Source organism: Manis javanica, chromosome 9 (genome assembly GCF_040802235.1).
Source record: "Manis javanica isolate MJ-LG chromosome 9, MJ_LKY, whole genome shotgun sequence".
In the NCBI taxonomy this organism is placed as follows: domain Eukaryota; kingdom Metazoa; phylum Chordata; class Mammalia; order Pholidota; family Manidae; genus Manis; species Manis javanica.
In genome coordinates this window covers 106,467,659-106,487,334 of record NC_133164.1, presented here as the reverse complement: position 1 = coordinate 106,487,334, position 19,676 = coordinate 106,467,659, and the positions used below count along the sequence as shown (strand labels likewise).

Below are 19,676 nucleotides of genomic sequence, written 5' to 3'. Positions count from 1 at the left end.
TCTCTCAATTAGCGTCACTCTCTTCATCTGAGGTCTGACAACTGTGAAGAAAAAAGTTCTTGTTGACGTCTCTGTTAATGTAAAATTTGGGCTGGGCTTTCTTTTCAGAGAACTTATTCTATTTTGAAGGGGAAGTTCAAAGAGTCAATATCAAACTTTTAAACTTGATCCAAAATTAGGACTGCCAGATTTGGTAAATAAAATTACAGGAGACACAGTTAAATTTGAATTATTTTGAGTTGTCTAGGCATATGCACATTGAGATGCACATGTATATTGACATGGAAATCCTTTGCAGTATTTTTCTTTATTTCATATTTTTGAGCAATTAGAAATAATTTGAATTTTACTGGACCTATATTCTTAGTTGCTAAATTTTGCAATTCTATCCAAGAATAGAGTTCTTTAGGACACACAGTTGAAGAGAGTACATAATTCTGTGTCTGTGGCTTGCATTTGTTCCACTTTTATCTCAAGAAACTACTGCTCAGTAGTAGGTGGAAACTGAGTGGATAATTGTTCTTTCTCAATTATCTATACTGATTCCCTCTTAAATCCCCAGCACTCTGTCTCTTCAAATAGTACTATCCTGTTTAAAGGAGCACAAAAAATCTCAATCATAATATAAGTTGGTCACAGGGATAGTAATACAGTCAATGCTTCTGTAATATCTTCCTATGTTGACAGATTGTAACTGCACTAGATGGGGTGAGGATTTAATAATGTAGAACCACTGTGTTATATACTTGAAAATACTATAAGATTGCATATCAACTATTTAATGTAAGAATATCAACTATTCTTACATTTAAAAAAAGTACTATCCTGTGCCAATATAGATGGTCATGCCCTTAGGGAAGGATGAATTCCTATTTGAAATGCTCTGTAGAAATAGCATCTCAAAATCAGCTCTGTGGACCACTCTAAAGGGGACAATGTTAATTCCCAGCATGGACTCCAAATTTAGAACCTCTCCATCTTTGGGCATAAAACACTACAGTGATCTTTCACCACATAATTTCAACCACGACCTTTTTTAACCCTCTCTCATGTCTCTGGGAGTTTTGTCACTCTCTTTTGTCTTCCTGGAATGTATTTCTCTGTCTTGTCCACCTGGGTAATTCTCCCTCTTTGTTGATTGCTCCTGCAGGGATCTATTTTTCAATCTGTGCCCTGCATGCAGTGAGGGCTTAGTAACATTTCTTAACTGCTTGAATGCATGAAGTGTATTTGGTGTATTGCTGAGATTTAAGAGAAAATTTAAAGTAAGAGCATGAGTTAATGAAACTTACAAAGTTTGGAGGAGGGAACTATTATTATCTAAACCTATTTGATGGAGCATGCCATTGGTCTGTCTTTAGTTCCAACACATCCCTCCTCTCATTTTCCTGCTCTGAGCTCTCTAAAGTAGCTCTTGTATAAATTGGAGACAAGAAACTATCAGAGCCAGGCACTACCTGTAACACACATCACACATACATATATATAGATACATATGAAATAAATACAGTATTTGGGAAAGTGGTTGTAACAGTGAGTAATGGAGGAAATGGTGAAGAAACATCTGATAAGGTGGAGACATAGAAGATATTTCAGTTGTTTGTTGAATATTTTGCATTTTTTTACTTGATGATGGCTACGTAAGTGTTCACATTTGTATTTTGAATATATGCAATGTATTTACCAAACTAAAACAAACCAAACAACAGCACCTACAACAGTTTTTCAAAGCCTATAAGAAGAACTCATCATATATACATCAGTCCCTGGGAGCTTGGCTAATATTAATCCATCCTCCCTAAGTTTCTGTTTCAGCGAAATGGAGGACAAGATCCTTAAAGACAGATCCAAAACCAATCTGCTTCGTCCGTGCATTTCTAGATATTACCTCCATCTGGCCCACCCCAAACCGACAGATCCATGTAAATGCTCCACTAGGATGAGCAGAAATATATGTTTAATCTTGACAATATGATGAGAAATAAGCATTAAGATGCTAGAGGATTTTGGAGAACAAACAGACCCTTCTAACAAAACGTCCCAGTAACTTCAATTTATGAAACTGAGGCGGTTTCAGTTCAGTCTACCTTAGACAACACCTCTCTCTAATAAAATTAAATCCTTGGAAACAATTTACATACAGGTGACACTTTACGATCTAGCTATTTAACAGTGCCATTTCATTGATAACATTTTCTGTGCTTAGGCTTGTCTAACTGACTCTGTTTTGCGCACTTACGAACTCTTACTGGCATTGTTTCCTAGTGGAATATGCTACAGGTTTGTTAAAAACATCATGTTTCTATTATCCCCACTAAAACCCTATGTCCAGGGTTCATGGTACTTGAAATGAAGAGAAAATTTGCCTCAGACACTCTAGAATCAACCATTTAATTAATATAACTAATCCAACAGAACTTAATTTATGTACGTACCATTAAGAGTGCTTCTATCAATCAAATTAGTATCAACTGGCCAATAACCTCCATCTCCATGACGACCTGTTTATTGGGAAAGCATACCAGACTGTTAGTTGATATACAGCATAAAAGCACAATGAAACAAAACACAGTGGAATACTACTCAGCCATAAAGAGAAAGAAATCCTTCCAATTGTGGCATGAATGTACCTAGAGGGTATTATGCTAGATGAAATAAGCCAGGCGGAGAAAGACAAATGCCATATGATTTCACTTACTTGTGGAATCTAATAAAACAAAACAAAACAAAATGAATAAAATAATAGTGGACTCATAGACACTGAGAAGTAACTGGTGGTTACCATGGAGGAGAGGTTGGGATGAGTGGGTGGGGAGAGTGAGGGAGATAAATGGACACAAAAATTCTCAATCATAATATAAATTGGTCACAGGGATTGTTACAGCATGGAGAATATAGCCAGTGATTCTGTAACACCTTCCTGTGGTGACAGATGGTAACTGCACTAGTTGGGTGAGGATTTTATAATAAAAGTAACTGTTGAACCACTGTGTTTTATACTTGAAACCAGTATATCAACTATACTTCAATTAAATAAAAAACAGACAAGAATATAAAATACTTTAAATAAACAACTGAACAAGATTATTTTGACTACCCCAAAGAAAGCCTGAGAATATTAATACCATTATACCTTCCTTGTTTAAGAGTGCTATTTCTATGTATGAGAAAAATCTGCCGCATATATAGATTCTCTTAGATGAGATAAATACAATGCCTCTCTGAAAAGCTCTTACCGCTCCTTTTTTTCTTCCATATTCTTGTGAGAGTGTTACTAAAAGTTACAAGGGTATCAGCCTAAATGTTGCTCTCCTGAACATCTCAGAACAGAAAGGGGCATGGCTCCTAGACAAGCAGAAGCCCCTTTGTACTGCGAGAGGTCCTGCCTACACTGCTTCTCATATGACATGACCGTGTGGCAAGTTGTCATTATTACTCTACAAAGGGACAACACATTTGTTGTCCCTTGTTACTGGGATTTCAGTAGTCTTCATGCTATGTGTCAAACAGCTGCTGTAAAGTGAGGTATTAGATGAGGAGCAAAGAGTATGGATTATGTCACCACCCGCATGGTCTGAATATTTCCTACAAACACACACAGCAGGAAAGGAAGACTTCTTTTGTATCACATTATTAGAAACTCCGCCTTCCAGAAGATGTTCAACAGTTGTAAAAGTAGTATTTAAAGAATGGAGCCAGAAATCAATCTCAAATAATTATACTATCATCCAAATTTAATTAATAGTGTTTCACCACAGGTAATCTCTTTTTCTTTGGAACATTTGTAGAATTGTACTTATTTGATTAGATTTTGAGTTCTAGAATATCTATCATGTAGATCACTTATAGAAAAATATCTGGGAGTTGAATTGATATGCAAACATATACAAAAATGCAGGTAGTTCTCAGTTTTATTTGCTTAGAGGGTTATTTCAGAAAGCAGTTACGATCAATGGATGACATAGAGGAAGTCAACTGCCGCAGCCAGTCACAGTAATTACACAGGCTGTTTTCTCACATGTGTAGTTTGTGTTTTTCTTCTTTTTAAGAACTTTCAAGTCATGCTTTTCTGACATTTATTGGCATACCAAACACTCCTTTTGCCAAAGCTTTCCCAAGATTGTGTCATTTTATTTGCAAAATAGTTGTGAAGGAACAACTGAAATCTCACTAACAGACTCTACATTCACAATTTCTAAAATTCTTTTGATATCAAGTCAGAGCTGAAGTTAGGGTGTCAGGCTTCCAAAAAGCAATGTATAAATTAATTCAATGACATGATATTCTGTTTTCAGTATAAACTGGTACCCTTCAACTCTGTTGGCCAATAAGTATGGGCACATAAAGAAGTAGGAATTAGGATGGAAACTACTATGTGTATGTGAGGTGGTGGGAGTGAGAGGAGCATTGAAATAAGCAGCAACTGTGAAAATGTTGGGCTCTGACACGTTTGGTGTTTCAATAAACAAAAGGTAAGCCTTGCTTATGGGGCACTGGAAGATCAATGTTGGAAAAAATAAAGTGAGACAGAAGCTCTGTATGAATATTAAGATGAGTTCTCTCACACCTGATGACAATTAGAGCATAAAGCATTCAGCTAAAAGAGATGCTAACAACCCCTTCATTTAGGCCAGTAAAGCAACACATGATTCCTGTTGGGAGTAATCCTGTATTGGCTGGAAATTAGGTAAATAGCCTGTGGAGGATTTTCCTTTTCCTCTAGCATCCTGACAAATGTCTCTTTAATGAAGTTTCTCACTCACCCAGCTAGTTTGTGGGAAGATGCAAAAAATGAGCCCACAAGCACATCCATATATTACTTAGACATAAAGCTGTATGGGTATAGCACCCCACAGATTAGTGAGGCTATTGATTACATTGTGAATTTCAATCAGCAGAAGAAAATCAGATGTCATGTGGTTAGAGCTCTAGGTAAGATAAACTCTGGAAATGCTTCCTAAATAAGAGAGTGCAGCTTAAAGCTTGCACATTCTACCCACATAATCTAGTGTATTGACAATGGTTAACATTCTGTTGTTTATAATTAGATTGATGCCACAAAAGAATGTTAAGTAACTCTTAACAAACCCAAGAGAAAGTACTTTAAAGAAACTCGATATCATCAACAAGCAAGATCGGATCTATGGTTATTTCAAGTTCTTGCACTACTTCAGTAAGGAAACACAAAACTCATTTCTGTGATACTGGTGAGTCTGGGATCTTTGCCTCTAAAGATGTGGCAATCGGATTTAACTTTTGTGTGCTGTTATACTACTATTCTCTAAAAAATGCCTCTTAAATTCCAGGAAGCCTTCCTTTATGGGTAAATAGTAAGTTAAAATAATAATAATAAAAAAAGATTCTCCCATTGTTTAAGGCAAGAACCGTAAAGGTTCAAATGAGGAGACACTGGAGACTTACGAAGACTCTAAATGTTATTGCTTGCCATGTCAAAGCATTTTAAGACTTTTTCCTGAGGCTCAAATATTGGTTGTGTTTAGATAACCTGGTTAATTTCATAAGTGCTGATTTAGGGAAAGAAGACTAATTAGACTCTGGAAGACTGAAAGTCAGTTAATTCAAAGATATAAACTGTTGTCCTATCCTAGAGGTCTTAATTTTATTAATGGAGCATAAAGCAGTTAATAATTCATTCACATATACTAAGTGCCCGGAAATGCAAGGCACAGTCCTAGATTCTCAGGGAAGTTGTAGTATCAAAGCATGTATTAGATACGGATCCTGCCATGACAGAATCAGTCCACTGTATACAGATCCTTTACATGCCTAATCATGGTTAATATTAGCTAACTGCAGATGGTTTTAATTTACTCTGACTTTAAAGATTGAAGAGTAACTTAATCCATTTCTTACTATAAAATCACTATTACACTTAAAAATATTTTCACTTATCTAGTATTATTAGAACTACATGCAAATAAAAAATAATTATTTTCAGTGTTACATGTTAAACAATTATATTTATCTTAAAACCCTGAAATGTTTTTGCATACTGCACTAAACCTCTAACATTTTTCAAAATTAAAAATTCTAAATAATTAGATGAATACATGAAATTTAAATACATCTATAGAAATAATGTAACAAGTTTGAATGTACACAGGCTTTAAAAAAAATTCAAATAAAGGTGAACAAGTTTCAAGAAACTGGAAATGGGCATGTTCTCTTTTATAGAATTAGTAATATCATGATTTTACATGAATACTAATCAAAATGTACTTTATGAATAAATACTATATTCTTCAGAATGAAGAAAAGAATTCTTGTGTGTCTCTTTACCCATGTGTTTTTAATAATAGAAATGAGGGTGGGAAGAAAGAATTAAGATCCTAAATAGTAGTACATCTATGCATCATTTTACCAACTAGGTATTTCATCTCATTTCACCCCAAAATCATTTCTTTCAGAAATTGTTGATAATTGAACTAAATATTTTCTACTTTTCCTTCGTTTTGAAACAAGGAAATGGTGGTTTCAGAAAGAAAAATAAAGCAAAAGAAATGAGCCTATGGTTAAATTAAAAAAGAGGAAGCATGTGTCTGTTTTAGACTTATTCAAAATAGCGAATATATTTTTGAATCTATTTTGTTTAGGTGCATATTAGGAAGGTGCAAACTAGAAAGCTGATGGTCTTCCTCTTGATTTGCATTTTTAAAATATTATAAACTACAAAGTCATTGAAAGAGTTACCATTCATATGTTCATTAAAGGATAGATTTCATAATGGAGGCTTTTTTTCCGTCTTTTTTGGCAAAGGATGTATGATATGATCCCTTAGGCATAAGTTAGAGTCTCCATGATTTCCTTGCCACCTGCTGTCTGGACTGAGGGGAAACGGGCACAGGTACTATGACTTCCTTTAGGAAGTGTGCCCACTGTTACTCCTGGGTGCTTGCCAAAGTGACCTGTGTATTGTCTTCTTAGGACTTGATGGGTGAGTCATCTGGTTTAGAATGTTCTATGATGTGAGTTAGACTGTTAACAAAGAGAACAAATTTTAAGTTATTACTGTTGTGCATATTGTTGTTGTTGTTGTTCTTACTTACGTATCACTTACAATACTGTTTCTGTATTCTTATTGTGGGGTGTATATGTGTAAAATGAAACATGAATGTTTCTATTAAATGCCTACTTTTAGCAAACATAGGTAGATAGAGAAATTTTCCGTGAAACATTTTTCAACACTGACCAAATATTAATTCAATTGGGATTTCAGTTCAAGTGGCTGATTTTTCTGAGTAAATGTTATTAAGTTCAGGGAAGAGTGAATAGAAAATTAATGTGCAGAGGACATGGAGAAGACTGCATATTGCTCACCTATTCTTTAATCCATCTTCCCTGAATGGAAATAACAGAAGGTCTTCCAGTAAGGCACCCACACAATCAATTCCAAAAGAAAAACATGGCCCATAATCTAAATCAAATGAACAGACTGATCATTTAACAAACATTCAATATAAAGCCATCCTCTCAAGGATGCAGAGCGCTGTGGCATCTTCTTGATCTTTAAAATTGGTTCTCTGAAAATAATTCTAATGATATCTACCAAAGGATAAATGATATATTTAATGCTACCTGGATATGGTTTTACTGTTCAAGATACAGATCAGATTGAGATGTCTTTAGAGGGGGTGATTTTTCAGAGACTGGAAAATGTGTCCATGCAGTTGGTAATACTGACATTTAACAAAGACATCAGGACATCTAAAAACCAGTAAGCAAAATCATAGCCCACACCTTGGATGTTTCAAATGTATATTAATAAACAAGAACTAAGGAGCTTTCCTCATTCTTTCCTCAGGATCAACACATTGTTTTCAAGTAAACAGTAAAGTCACTTCATTGATTGAAAGAAAGTAGAATGTTACTACCGCATCTGTGAGGGAAACTGACATGCCTGCCATATATTGAGGTGTAGTACACAACAAATCCTTCCTGCCTTCCTTTCTTCTAAGCTCCTTATATTTGCCACCTGTGGCAAACCTAAGAGCAATGATGCCTGGGGATGGGAGTGCATTTGGTGGCCTACACTGAGTCACAGTGTAAGAAAACCAAATGCACCACTGAACATTTTTCCTTGATAAAGAGAGGCAGTTTTTTGAGTCCCCATTCCCACCTTTATGCCGCATAATACGAACAGAGTAGACTATGATGAAAAATAAGTTCATTTTTAAAGAATCTTTTAGAAATCAATCTAAAATCTAAGATTATAATTTCACACACAAAGGTCATGAATTGACTGACCATTATTCTGGTCATTATATTATTATGATAGATGAAAGTTATTATGAAAGTCAGGACACTCTAAGACCAAAAGGGGTGCTATTACCTTTGTGCCTGGACCCAGGACACTTCTGGACAGAATGGAAACTGTACTCATCATACATGTGAATTAAATAAATAAATTCCTACCTCTTGATGGACATCTCAGTCTGATGCTGGGTCCTGACTTCCTGAGGCATATGTGTAGTCTTTTGCAGAATTTGGCAACTGACTGTGAAGAAAAGTTGCCTAAGAAATGTTCTAAGGTGGGAAACATGTTTACATGCTTCCTTTTTTTTTTTTTTTTTTTGCAAGCACTTCTTTCAAAAGCACCAGAGTAAAAGCAGCATTACACTAGACCAACTGGAATGTGGATTCCTGAACATGACAATAGATGACAGACCATGAGGGCAGTAGGAAAAACATACATATTTCAGAAGCACAGTGGTTATTCCTAGCAATTGTACCACTGTGCATTCTCAACATCTTTCAAGGGGGAATGGACAAAAACCCAAAAGGCAGCTTTTCAGGAGAGACCAATGAGATCATTTGATCACAGGAAAGAAGTTGGCTTCCTTAAAGTTTTCAGGTAAGGAGAATACCCACATTCTTACCTCGAAGGCTCTCACTCTAATTAGTCTGTGTCCCTTTATCTGGTTGCTCATAGAAACTTGCCAAGTGCTCCTGAAGAACTGTCTTAAATTTCCACATGCCAAAAGCCCAGTGAAGTTTATAAGTTCTTACAATTATTCACATAAGTTTAAAATGAAACTGTGATGAACAACTGAATTGTTAATGGAATAGAAAATGAAGATGATTTAATAATATTAATGATATGGTGATGGAAGGTAATCTTTGAATTTTCTCCTCCCACCAGAATCTGCTTGTTTGCATTCTTGCCTGTTATTTTTCTGGAATACTGACCAGTATATGGGTCTGAGAAATCACTTTTAGATGCAGGCTTGTTTTTTATTAAAATACAAAAAGCATCATGTTTCTCCAAACATGAGGTATCTTCTTGGAGGACTACACCTACCCAAGAGATAGCTCATTTACCAGACTACAGTGTGGAGGATGAGGCAGAGACTTTGTGGATTATAAATGAGCAACTGTTCTCGAGGGCCACTGCATGAACCATGAAAGTCTCCCTGACCTGGATGATCCACAGGCTCCTCCCAAAGGCAAGGTGAAATATGTTCACATCTGAGTGAAGCTGCAGAACAGTACAGGGGAAAGTAGCAGAAGAGTATGAGAGTTATTTCCAAGTGACTTTATGGTAGGAAGTTGCAACTATAGTATGCAAATACTAGAACTTGAACTATAATACACTCATGAGAGAAATTAAAGGAGATACCAATAAATGGAAGCACATCATGTGGTCAGGGATAGGAAGAATTAATATTGCCAAAATGGCCATCCTGCCTAAAGCAATCTACAGATTCAATGCAATCCCTATTAAAATACCAACAGCATTCTTCAACAAAGTAGAACAAATAGTACTAAAATCCATATGGAGCCACAAAAGACCCCGAATAGCCAAAGAAATCCTGAGAAGGAAGAATAAAGCTGGGGGGGATTTCGTTCCTTAACTTCAAGCTCTACTACAAAGCCACAGTCATCAAAACAATTTGGTACTGGCACAAGAACAGACCCATAGAACAGAATAGAGAGCCCAGATATAAACTCACACATATATGGTCAATCAATATATAGAGGAGCCATAGATATACAATGGGGAAAAGATAGCCTCTTCAATGACTGGTGTTGGTAAAACCGGACAGCTACATGTAAGAGAATGAAACTAGATTATTGTCTAACTCAATACACAAAAATAAACTCAAAATGGATCAAAGACCTGAATGTAAGTCATGAAACCAAAAAACTCTTAGAAGAAAACATAGGCAAAACTCTCTTGAATATAAACATGAGCAACTTTTTCCTGAACACATCTCCTCAGGCAAGGGAAATAAAAGCAAAAATGATCAAATGGGACTACAGTAAACTAAAAAGCTTCTGTACAGCAAAGGATACCATTAGTAGGACAAAAAAGGCATCCTACAGTATATTTGTAAACAACATATCTGAAAAGGGATTAACATCCAAAATATATAAAGAGCTCACATGCCTCAACACCCAAAAAACAAATAACACAATTAAAAATAAGCAGAAGATATGAACAGACAATTCTCCAAAGAAGAAATTCAGATGGCCAAAAGGCACATGAAAAGATGTTAATATTGCTATTTGTCAGGGAAATGCAAATTAAAACCACAATGAGATATCACCTTACACCAGTTAGGATGGCCAACATAGAAAAGACTAGGAACAACAAATGCTGGCAAGGATGTGAAGAAAGGGAAACCCTCCTACACTGCTGGTGGGAATGTAAACTAGTTCAACCATTGTGGAAAACAATATGGAGGTTCCTCAGAAAACTAAAAATAGAAATACTATTTGACCCAGGAATTCCACTCCTAGGAATTTACCCAAAGAAAACAAGATCCCAAATTCAAAAAGACATATGCACCCCTATCACAGTGTTTATTGCAGCACTATTTACAATAGCCAAGATACAGAAGCAACCTAAGTGTCCATCAGTAGATGAATGGATAAAGAAGATGTGGTACATATACACAACAGAATATTATTCAGCCATAAGAAGAAAACAAATCCTACCATCTGCAACAACATGGATGGAGCCAGAGGGATGGAGCTATGGCTCAGTGAAATAAGCCAGGCAGAGAAAGACAAGTACCAAATGATTTCACTCATTTGTGGAGTATAACAGCAAAGCAAAACTGAAGGAACAAAACAGCAGCAGACTCACAGACTCCAGGAAGGGACTAGTGGTTACCAAAGGGGAGGGGTGTGGGAGAGTGGGTGGGGAGGGAGGAGAAGGGGATTAAGGGGCATTACAATTAGCACTCACAATATAGGTAGGTCACGGGGAAGGCAGTACAGCACGGAGAAGACAAGCAATGAGTGTACAGCACCTTACGACACTGATGGAGGTGAAAGCAATGGGGTGTGTGTCGGAGGGGACTTGATAATATGGGTGAATGTTGAAACCACAGTGTTGCTCATGTGAAACCTTCATAAGATTGTGTATCAATGATACCTTAATTAAAAAAAAAAGAAAATACTAGAACATGAGCATCATGCTGGCCGCCCTGTAATATGTATGGATTACATTGTTGCAGCATGATACTTCTTTATTCACGTATCTATCCATCCTCCATCCATCTAGTCTTTGTACTACCGTGGACCCATTGCTCTAAGCATTAAATGACTATTGTAAAGGCTCATAAATTAGTGAGGGGGAAATGTTAAGTGAATAATAATTACATTGTAATATTCAAAAGTTTAAAAACATTTTAAGTGGCACAATGGAAAAACAGGATGACTGACTATTTATACCTAGAAAGATGAGGAAGCCTTTTCAGGGGTGACACTTAAGTTGAGAACTGAAGGATGAGTGGAAGTTCATCAGGTAGAAGAGAGTGAGACGGGTAAGCTTATAAGGTCAGGCAGAGATGAGAGAATAGAACTGTGTCTACAGTCTACCAGAGTCTAGAATTTGTCTTATAAAAACAGAGATCCACTGAAAGTATTTTAAGTAGAAAAGTGACTCAATTAATTATGTACTTTAGAAAGATTATTCTGGTTGAGTGTGAAGAACATATTAATTAGAAGAGACTGCTGTAATAAACAGGGTGAGGGTAATATTAATTATGAATCCATGAGGCAAGGTATTATTAGCTCCATTTTTTAGATGAGTAAACTGTGGCTCAGAAAGACTAATTAATATACTCATTTGAAATGGCTCAATCTGCCTGACTCTGCTGCTGCTGATTTTACCATTAGTGAATGAATTAACAAGTACAAGGAGGGATGGGGAGAGAGTTAGACAAATTCCAGCGCTGCTTATAATTGATCCTGGTGTGTGAATGTGAGGGGTTAGGTGTGTGGGTGGGACTCCAGCTGGTAGCTCCGTTCCCAGGAGTGCACATAATGAAACAGCCGTTGGAAGAGAAAGGATATTGTTCAGTTTGCAACCATGCAAAGCACCAGGGCCAGTGAAGGTGATACTTCAGAAAAACACATAGCAGAAGTGAACAAATAAGGCTAGGAAAACTCTGGAGATGACAGTTGCTGAGGCCCTATGTCTATTCTGATTCTGTCATCTTTTCCTTCCCCTGCTCCACAATTTCATCCCCCTCCAAGCAAGACACGTCAGCATGAGCAGCCAAGTGGGAAGGTGCTTACAAGGCTCTGGAACCAAAGCAGATGTTAGCCTTCAGTGGCCAGTGTAGACAGTAAATAGCTGCTGGGTTGAAAAGTAGGAAAGTACGAGAATTTCTGTGTTAGAGCAGAAAGAATGAACAGAGCTCTCAACACCAACCTGTACCCTCTCCCCTAGTGCTCTGCTCAGCACATTGGAAACCTTAATGTCCCCTGAACACATCCTGCAATCCTTCCTCTTTGAACAGCTCCTCGATTTTCCCCTTTAAGACTTCTCTAAATAAAGTTTCCAGTAATCTTTGCCTCGGCAATCATTTGTCTTTAATTAAGTTCTACTTGTATATTTAAAGCCAAGTCTTGGGTTTTAAAAGTCTTTTCTACTGCTCCTCACAGTGATTGCCCATCTGAAACACTATGATACACATATGAGAAGGTACCACCTGATTTAGCATTTCCTATTTTTCATGTTGGGCTGGGGCATTTATATACTCCTCCTAAGTATACTGCGTGCTTTTTGAAAACGGACACATGGAATTGTACATCTTTCTTAAGCTTCATCACCTAGCGCAGGGCTGGGTGCATAGTTACCAGAAAGTTGTCAAAAGTGAGTCCAATTCTTTTCATACTTAACATTTGAAATTTCAAAAGCTCATCAACATTTGTTAGTTTTAATTTTTCTTCTTTCTGAACTCAGAATTATAAGTAACCAGTGAGATGCAAGTGTATACATTTTTGGTTAACAGGAAATGATAAGGGAGGGTAGAGGTCAAAAAAAGGACACAGTGGGTCCAAATCTTCATAAATGTGACCACCATTTCCTGAATCACAGAGAGCTTGTTTTTCTGTTTCTGTTTTATTCAGTAGATGAGCATTAAAGTATTTTTTCCTTACTAGAAATACATTTTCATGTTTTTCCTCTCTCCCAAAATTAGTAACATATATAGTATCTTCAGCCATGAACACTATTATTTTTGGTTTCTCAAAACTATAATTTTGATTAAATGGTAAAGTCTTTTTTTCTGGATTATTCTCTGACTTTTCCCCCAAAGATTTGTGTCAATTCAATTTAATTTAATTCATAAATTGATTATTGTGTCAATTCAATTTTATAAATACTTGTGGGGCAATTATAATATGATAGGATCTTAAGTAGAGACTTGGGGTACAGGCAGGAGGGGATGACAATGTGAATCACAAAATTCCTCTGTCATCAAGGAATTTACAACCTGGCCAAGAGGTTGGGACCGTCAGTAGCAAACTATAAGAAATGGACAACAGAGCAAGGAATAAGTTGGATATTATAGTCAGATAGAAGAATAAAACACTGGGAAGGTAAGAAAGTCATCTTAGAACAATAGTAAAACTGGGAAGGGAGTCTTGAAAGATGAGGACTTGACTCAGAGAAGGGGAGACAGAATTGTGAAGGCTGAGAGAATGTACTGCTTGGAGCATGAAGTTGTGAAAATACACTCTTTGCAGAGTGATCTGTGGATGGCTGCCAGACTGAGGCATATCTGGAGGGATGTACTTAGCTGTGAGGCTAGAAAGGGGAGATTGAGGTCAGTCAGCCAGAGTCCTGACACCCAAGAACTGACTTTGTTCTACAAGTATCAGTGAACCGTGTGTGTTTTGGAAGGAAAATTGAGGAGGCAGACAGTCCAGGACTGATAGAAGTGGGCAGAAAAAAATGCTAGGAACGTGATATTTGGCAAATGTCTACAGCAAAGGACATTTAGCAACACAGTGGGTCTCCTAAGAACTTGCTTAAGAAATCTTCTTTGAAGCCTTGTCAACAAAAATGTCTATCTTTCTGGCCTGAGAAAGTTAAAATTATACCATGAATCACATCAATTTTTGTGAGTACTAAGTGTGTTTTTTTCTTTCAAAGTTACCTATTGAAACATAAAAAGTCCTGAGAGGGTGACTTGAGCAGCTACTTGACTCCTTGCTGGGAACACAGAAAGCACCTCAGCGTTTATCAAAAGCACATTACTCATTTTTTACCTTTGCTTTTTCACCATAGTCATAATTTCTAAAATTGTGAAGTTTTGGACCTGAGAAAACCGCAGGTGAAAATAGCTTTTCAAGGGGGTATAACGAGCATTAAAAAAAAAAATGAGTTGAACTACACACAAAATAGGTTAAAAAGGGGTTTTAATTTTCAATTAAACAGCTCCCATCAAGAGGTGGTAAAGGTTTTAGTTTTTCAAATAGCAGCCTGGCTGCTGTAATCCAAACCCTGCAACGTCTGGATTACACTAACTAAATTCCAAGCTTGACTAGACTGCCTTGAAAACCTGATTTCCCTGAAATTGGAAACAATTAACATTGTGTTTATTCATGAGATTAAACCCACTGAGGTGTAAAATGGCAGGTGTAGTGTTAAGTTCTTTGCCCGAACACCCTACTGAGGAAAGACAAAGCTCTTTAAACCCAGTGAAGGTATGTGACACCATTTATGGTTTTACTTTTTTGATCACAAAGTAGCAGCCAATTAACTCACTGCATTTCCAAAAATGATACAGTGGTTAAGAGCAGAGATTCTTAAATTGGTTAGGTTGGATATGTACTTTGGCCTAACCACTTACGTACTGGAAGTGTCTGAGCATGTGTTAACCTCTGTGTCTCATTTTCCACATCTGTAAGAATGGTATGAAAGTGAAATATGAATGAATATGTACAGTGCACAGAAGAAAGATTAATGCATACCAGGAGTGCTGAAAACGTGAAGGGCCATCTTATGTGGCAATGCTATGCCTGTTTTTTTTTTTATTCTAATACCAATCCTAAAGCTTGAGAACCTTAAATCCTCAAAGAAAACAAAAGATAATTTGGACTAAAGTCATCATTTTACAGGTGAGGATGCTGGAGAGGTTCACCCACTTGCCCAAGTTGCAGCGCAGGTCCAGTTGGCAGGCCGGTACGAGGATCTGAGGAACCCGATTCGGTTCCTTGGGTCTTGCAACACACCTGAGTGTCCATCGCTATCAGCCATCCCCACAGCTCAGAGGAGAATAATCCTCCCCTCTGGTGGGAGGGCGGTTCTCAGAGGGCTGCCTTCATCTGGATCTATTACTGGCCTATGCACTGAAGCCTCTTTTCCTGGCCCCATGGTTTAGATCACCTTTCAAGGCTACAGATGATTAAGGGCACTTGAGAGAGCTGGAAGCAAGCATTTTCTTCCCGATTCATCTCAGCCATGATACAGATCATGTCAAGGACACTCCTGCCCTCCTGAAGGTACCTCTTCTACCTTCTGACAGGGTACCTACCTACCCCACAGGGTAGGTGACACTTAACCCTGACACCTACTCTAAAGCCACAGTGGGCAGACATGGAGACACACATGAAATTGTGAACAACTTGGCTCAAGCTAAGAATTACCCATTTTTACACACAGACACCTCAAAGTGGAGAACAATGTTTGGGAGTCAAGCAGAATATAAAGATGTAAAAGCAATCCTTTAAGATGAAAAGTTTGATCTGATAATTATTACTGAGAATTGGTCATAGTTTACAGTTTCAGCTACTTGTCATTGCAACCTCCAAACAAGGAGCTTTTATAAACGCCTCTGTGAGGAGCTCTAAAAGGTTTAAGCTGATTATGGAGAAACAAAAAGGCCAATTTTTCATAAGTCTAGCAGCAGTCCACAGTGGAAAGACTATCCACAGTGGAGGCAGAGAGAAACATGTGTGGATTCTAGCTCTGCCCAGAACTATATTTGTGTGACTCTGGGGAAAACACTACCTTCTGCTTCCTCATCTGAAAAATCAGGAAAATGATCAGTGGAAGACCCACTTTCTGATTAAAGGTAGATGGTAGGAACTGAATTGAGCACCCCCACTCCCAGATTCATAAGCTGAATTCCTAACACACAATGTGGCTTTTAGGAGATTTAGACTGTTATGGAAATAATTAAGGTTAAATGAGGTCAGAAGGGTAGGGCCCTGATATGATCTGACAGTGTTCTTGTAAGAAGATACAGGAAACAGCTCACTTTCTCTCCACCATGTGTGGACATGGCGAGAAGGTGGCTGTCTGCAAGTCAGGAGGAGAGCACGCACCGGAATCCAACCCCGCAGACCCTGAATGAGACTTACAGCCTCCAGAACTGGGAAAAAATAAGTTTCTGTTCTTTAATCCAATTTGCCTGTGGTTATTTTATTTTAGTGGTCTGAGCTGACTACAGCAGTGGCATTAGCACCATCATTGTGTTTCCAGCAATAAAGAACTTGTCTGGATCATATACTCAGTCCTATGAATTTCACATACTCGGACTGAAAGCTATTTTGCTTTGTTCTTTAGACTCTTCACAGAGGTGGGGAAAGGAAAGCTGATACTGGGAAAATATCTGTACCCAAACTTTAGACATAGCAACTTTACAGATACTTGTTATTACACATGTGTGTGGTTGTGTATGTATATATATATCCACACACATATATATGCAGTATATACACAATGAATATGCTCAGTGGTTCAAATCAGGGTTTGCATTATGGCCTTGTCACTCACTAGCTGTGTGTCTATAGGCAAGTCACTTAAACTCTCTGATCTTCGGCTTCATTGCTAAAATGGAAACAATAATAATACCTCTCTCATAGTATTGTTACAAGGATTAAATGAGTCAATACATATTAAGTTCTTAGAACAGTGACTGATGATAAGAGCTTCATCAGAGGTTTCCTTATTCTACTTGACCCTCCCCTACATTAATATAATTTCTGGTTAATCTCTAAAATCTCATTATTACTTTCAAACTTATTGGCCACTTGTATACCGAGATGAGATTAGAGAAATAATTCGGAGGTGGAACAAGAGATAAGAGACTGCAAAAATGGGGAATTAGAGAGTCAGTTGAGATTGGAGGGATAAGAAAATGCTAGATATAATCAATTACAATTACATAAAGGGAGAAAGAGGTCTATGTAAGTTATCTATCATTTTCAAACTATGTTACTATTACTCAGAAGAAATTAGTTTCCCCAAATCACAACTGATCCCAATATAACTGACTTTTTGTTTTCACATTTATATTCTTCAGGGCAGATGTTCGTTTCCAGGAAAAACTAGTTGTGACAGGAGTCTACAATGATACTTTTTCAAAATAATCAAAACTTTTCTCACTTTCTTCCATATTAAGTGAAATTAGACCTCCCTGGCTTTTCTATTTAGGAGTCATCTTGGCAAGGTTAACTCTGACACAAGGTGCCAAATTTTCTCTCAACAGAAATGCAGTTCCTGTCATGAATATAACAGTGGGATCATTTTGCCATAGTAAGAAGGAGATTGGCCTTACGGTGTGCACGGTAAAACATATTCAGCTGCCTCACTATGTGCCAGGACTGGGAACACTCAGAACAGCTTTTTTCCTATTATTTTCATCAATCTTAGAGGGATCTTTAATCTGTGTTATTTTTCTTATACTTGGTCATCAACTCAGAAGACTGATTTTGTTTACAAAGAGCTTCGAATGGCCAGTAAATTTTATATGCTTTCTCTGTAAGAATTTACAGGTCTTATTTATAACCACCCAATTATATGTCATCAGTCCCTCTCAATTTTACAAGTGATTCGACTTTGATGTAAAATTTAGAACCTATTAATTTGAATGATTGTTTGCTAGCTGTGATTGAATAAGACACCAAGCAGTATCCTATGTGACAGAAACTTTCTAAGTAATATTAGGTGAAGAAAAAGAATAGTTGCCCAAATATACTAATAGATTTGTCACTGGCAAGTTCATTTTTCTTTCCTGAGAAATGATCTGACTTCACTATTGATGTGAAAATCTGAGAAAAATACATGCGGAGTGTGTGATCAGAGAGACTGGGGATAATTTATTCTTTTTTCTCTTATAAGATGAACAATTTACAAAACATATTTTCTGGTATCTTAAAATAATACTCAACAAAAGAGTTAATTGAAAAAAATTTAAAAATAGCTGGAAATCCATTTATTCAGAAGCTTGAGCATGTCATCACCCAAGTGGCTAATAATACAGCATTTCATCTGGTTCAATTACTTAAAAATTGTGTGTGTGTGTTTTCTCTTTTTTTAAAATATAACTTCAAAAATTAGGTGTTATCTGCCTGTGGAAGTTATCAATTCATTTAAGTAAAGATGGCAGGAAGTGGTTGTTTTATTTATTTTATGACTGAAATGATAAAACCACTTCTCCTAGTTATTCTAGCTTGGGATCTGGGCAAAACTAATATTTAATTTACCTAAGTAAATAGATGCTAACTGATAATTACTCATCATTAATAGTTTTACAAATATTACTATTTAGTAGATTTTCATCTTGTAAGACTATTTCAAGAGGAAGCAAGCAGGAACAGTTAGGCAGTTAATGGAAATGTAACCCTTGGGTAGATAGTTATGTGTATTGTATCATTTCTATTGATTCATGTGTGAAGCCCCAGCCAGTTTCTGTTAAGTAGAGGCATGGTATAAGGATCCAGAGATAAACCTGAACCCTGGATCATTAAATAAAATACCATTCATGTAATCAACGTTCTGTCAGTGAGCCTTAACATTCCAGATGCTTAATATTCAAACATTAAAAAGTATTATTGTTCAAAGAAATATTTTCCCCAATCATATAACATGGTGCCTTAGGAGAAGTGATACCTGCAAGTAGGTTCTGCTGACAGCAGATGTCCAAGGCAGGAGACAAACCACACAACCTGTCCAACAAATACTGACAACACTCACTATCACCAGTTATGAGCATTTCCAAACTCTCCCTTCTTTAAAGAATGTAACATACTGAAAAAATAAAACTCATAACATGTTCTTTTTCTTCTTTAGAATTCTACTAATTATTCTTAGTGTAAAAATAAGGGAATTCTACTTTATCAGTGTGCTAATCGTGGTAGTAGCAAATTAGTATCCACCTGTGAGGTGGTAAAGATTATTTATGTCCTTTTCCTTATGAACCATGCCTACTTCTCTAAACAATCAGCATTCAGCAAAGGAATGCAAGGAGGACAAAACAGCCCACATCACACCAGCGTCTGATTAATGTGATGATAGCTTCCTGACCTCAAAGCAAACCATAGTAATGCCCTAAAAAAGTTGACCTAACTTTGTTTTTATTTATTCAAAGAAGCTCACTGTAGAGGAAAATCCCACATGATTTATGTTT

At 36.9% G+C, this 19,676-nt stretch overlaps 1 protein-coding gene across 1 annotated transcript in view; it reads right to left on the bottom strand.

Moving 5' to 3' along the window:
* DCC (DCC netrin 1 receptor) overlaps positions 1-19,676 on the bottom strand; it is a 1,116,938-nt gene that overhangs the window by 85,766 nt on the left and 1,011,496 nt on the right. The window contains exon 22 of the mRNA XM_037016530.2: positions 2,436-2,501. Within this exon, the coding sequence (XP_036872425.2) occupies positions 2,436-2,501 (66 nt within the window). The remainder of the gene's footprint in view (positions 1-2,435; positions 2,502-19,676) is intronic.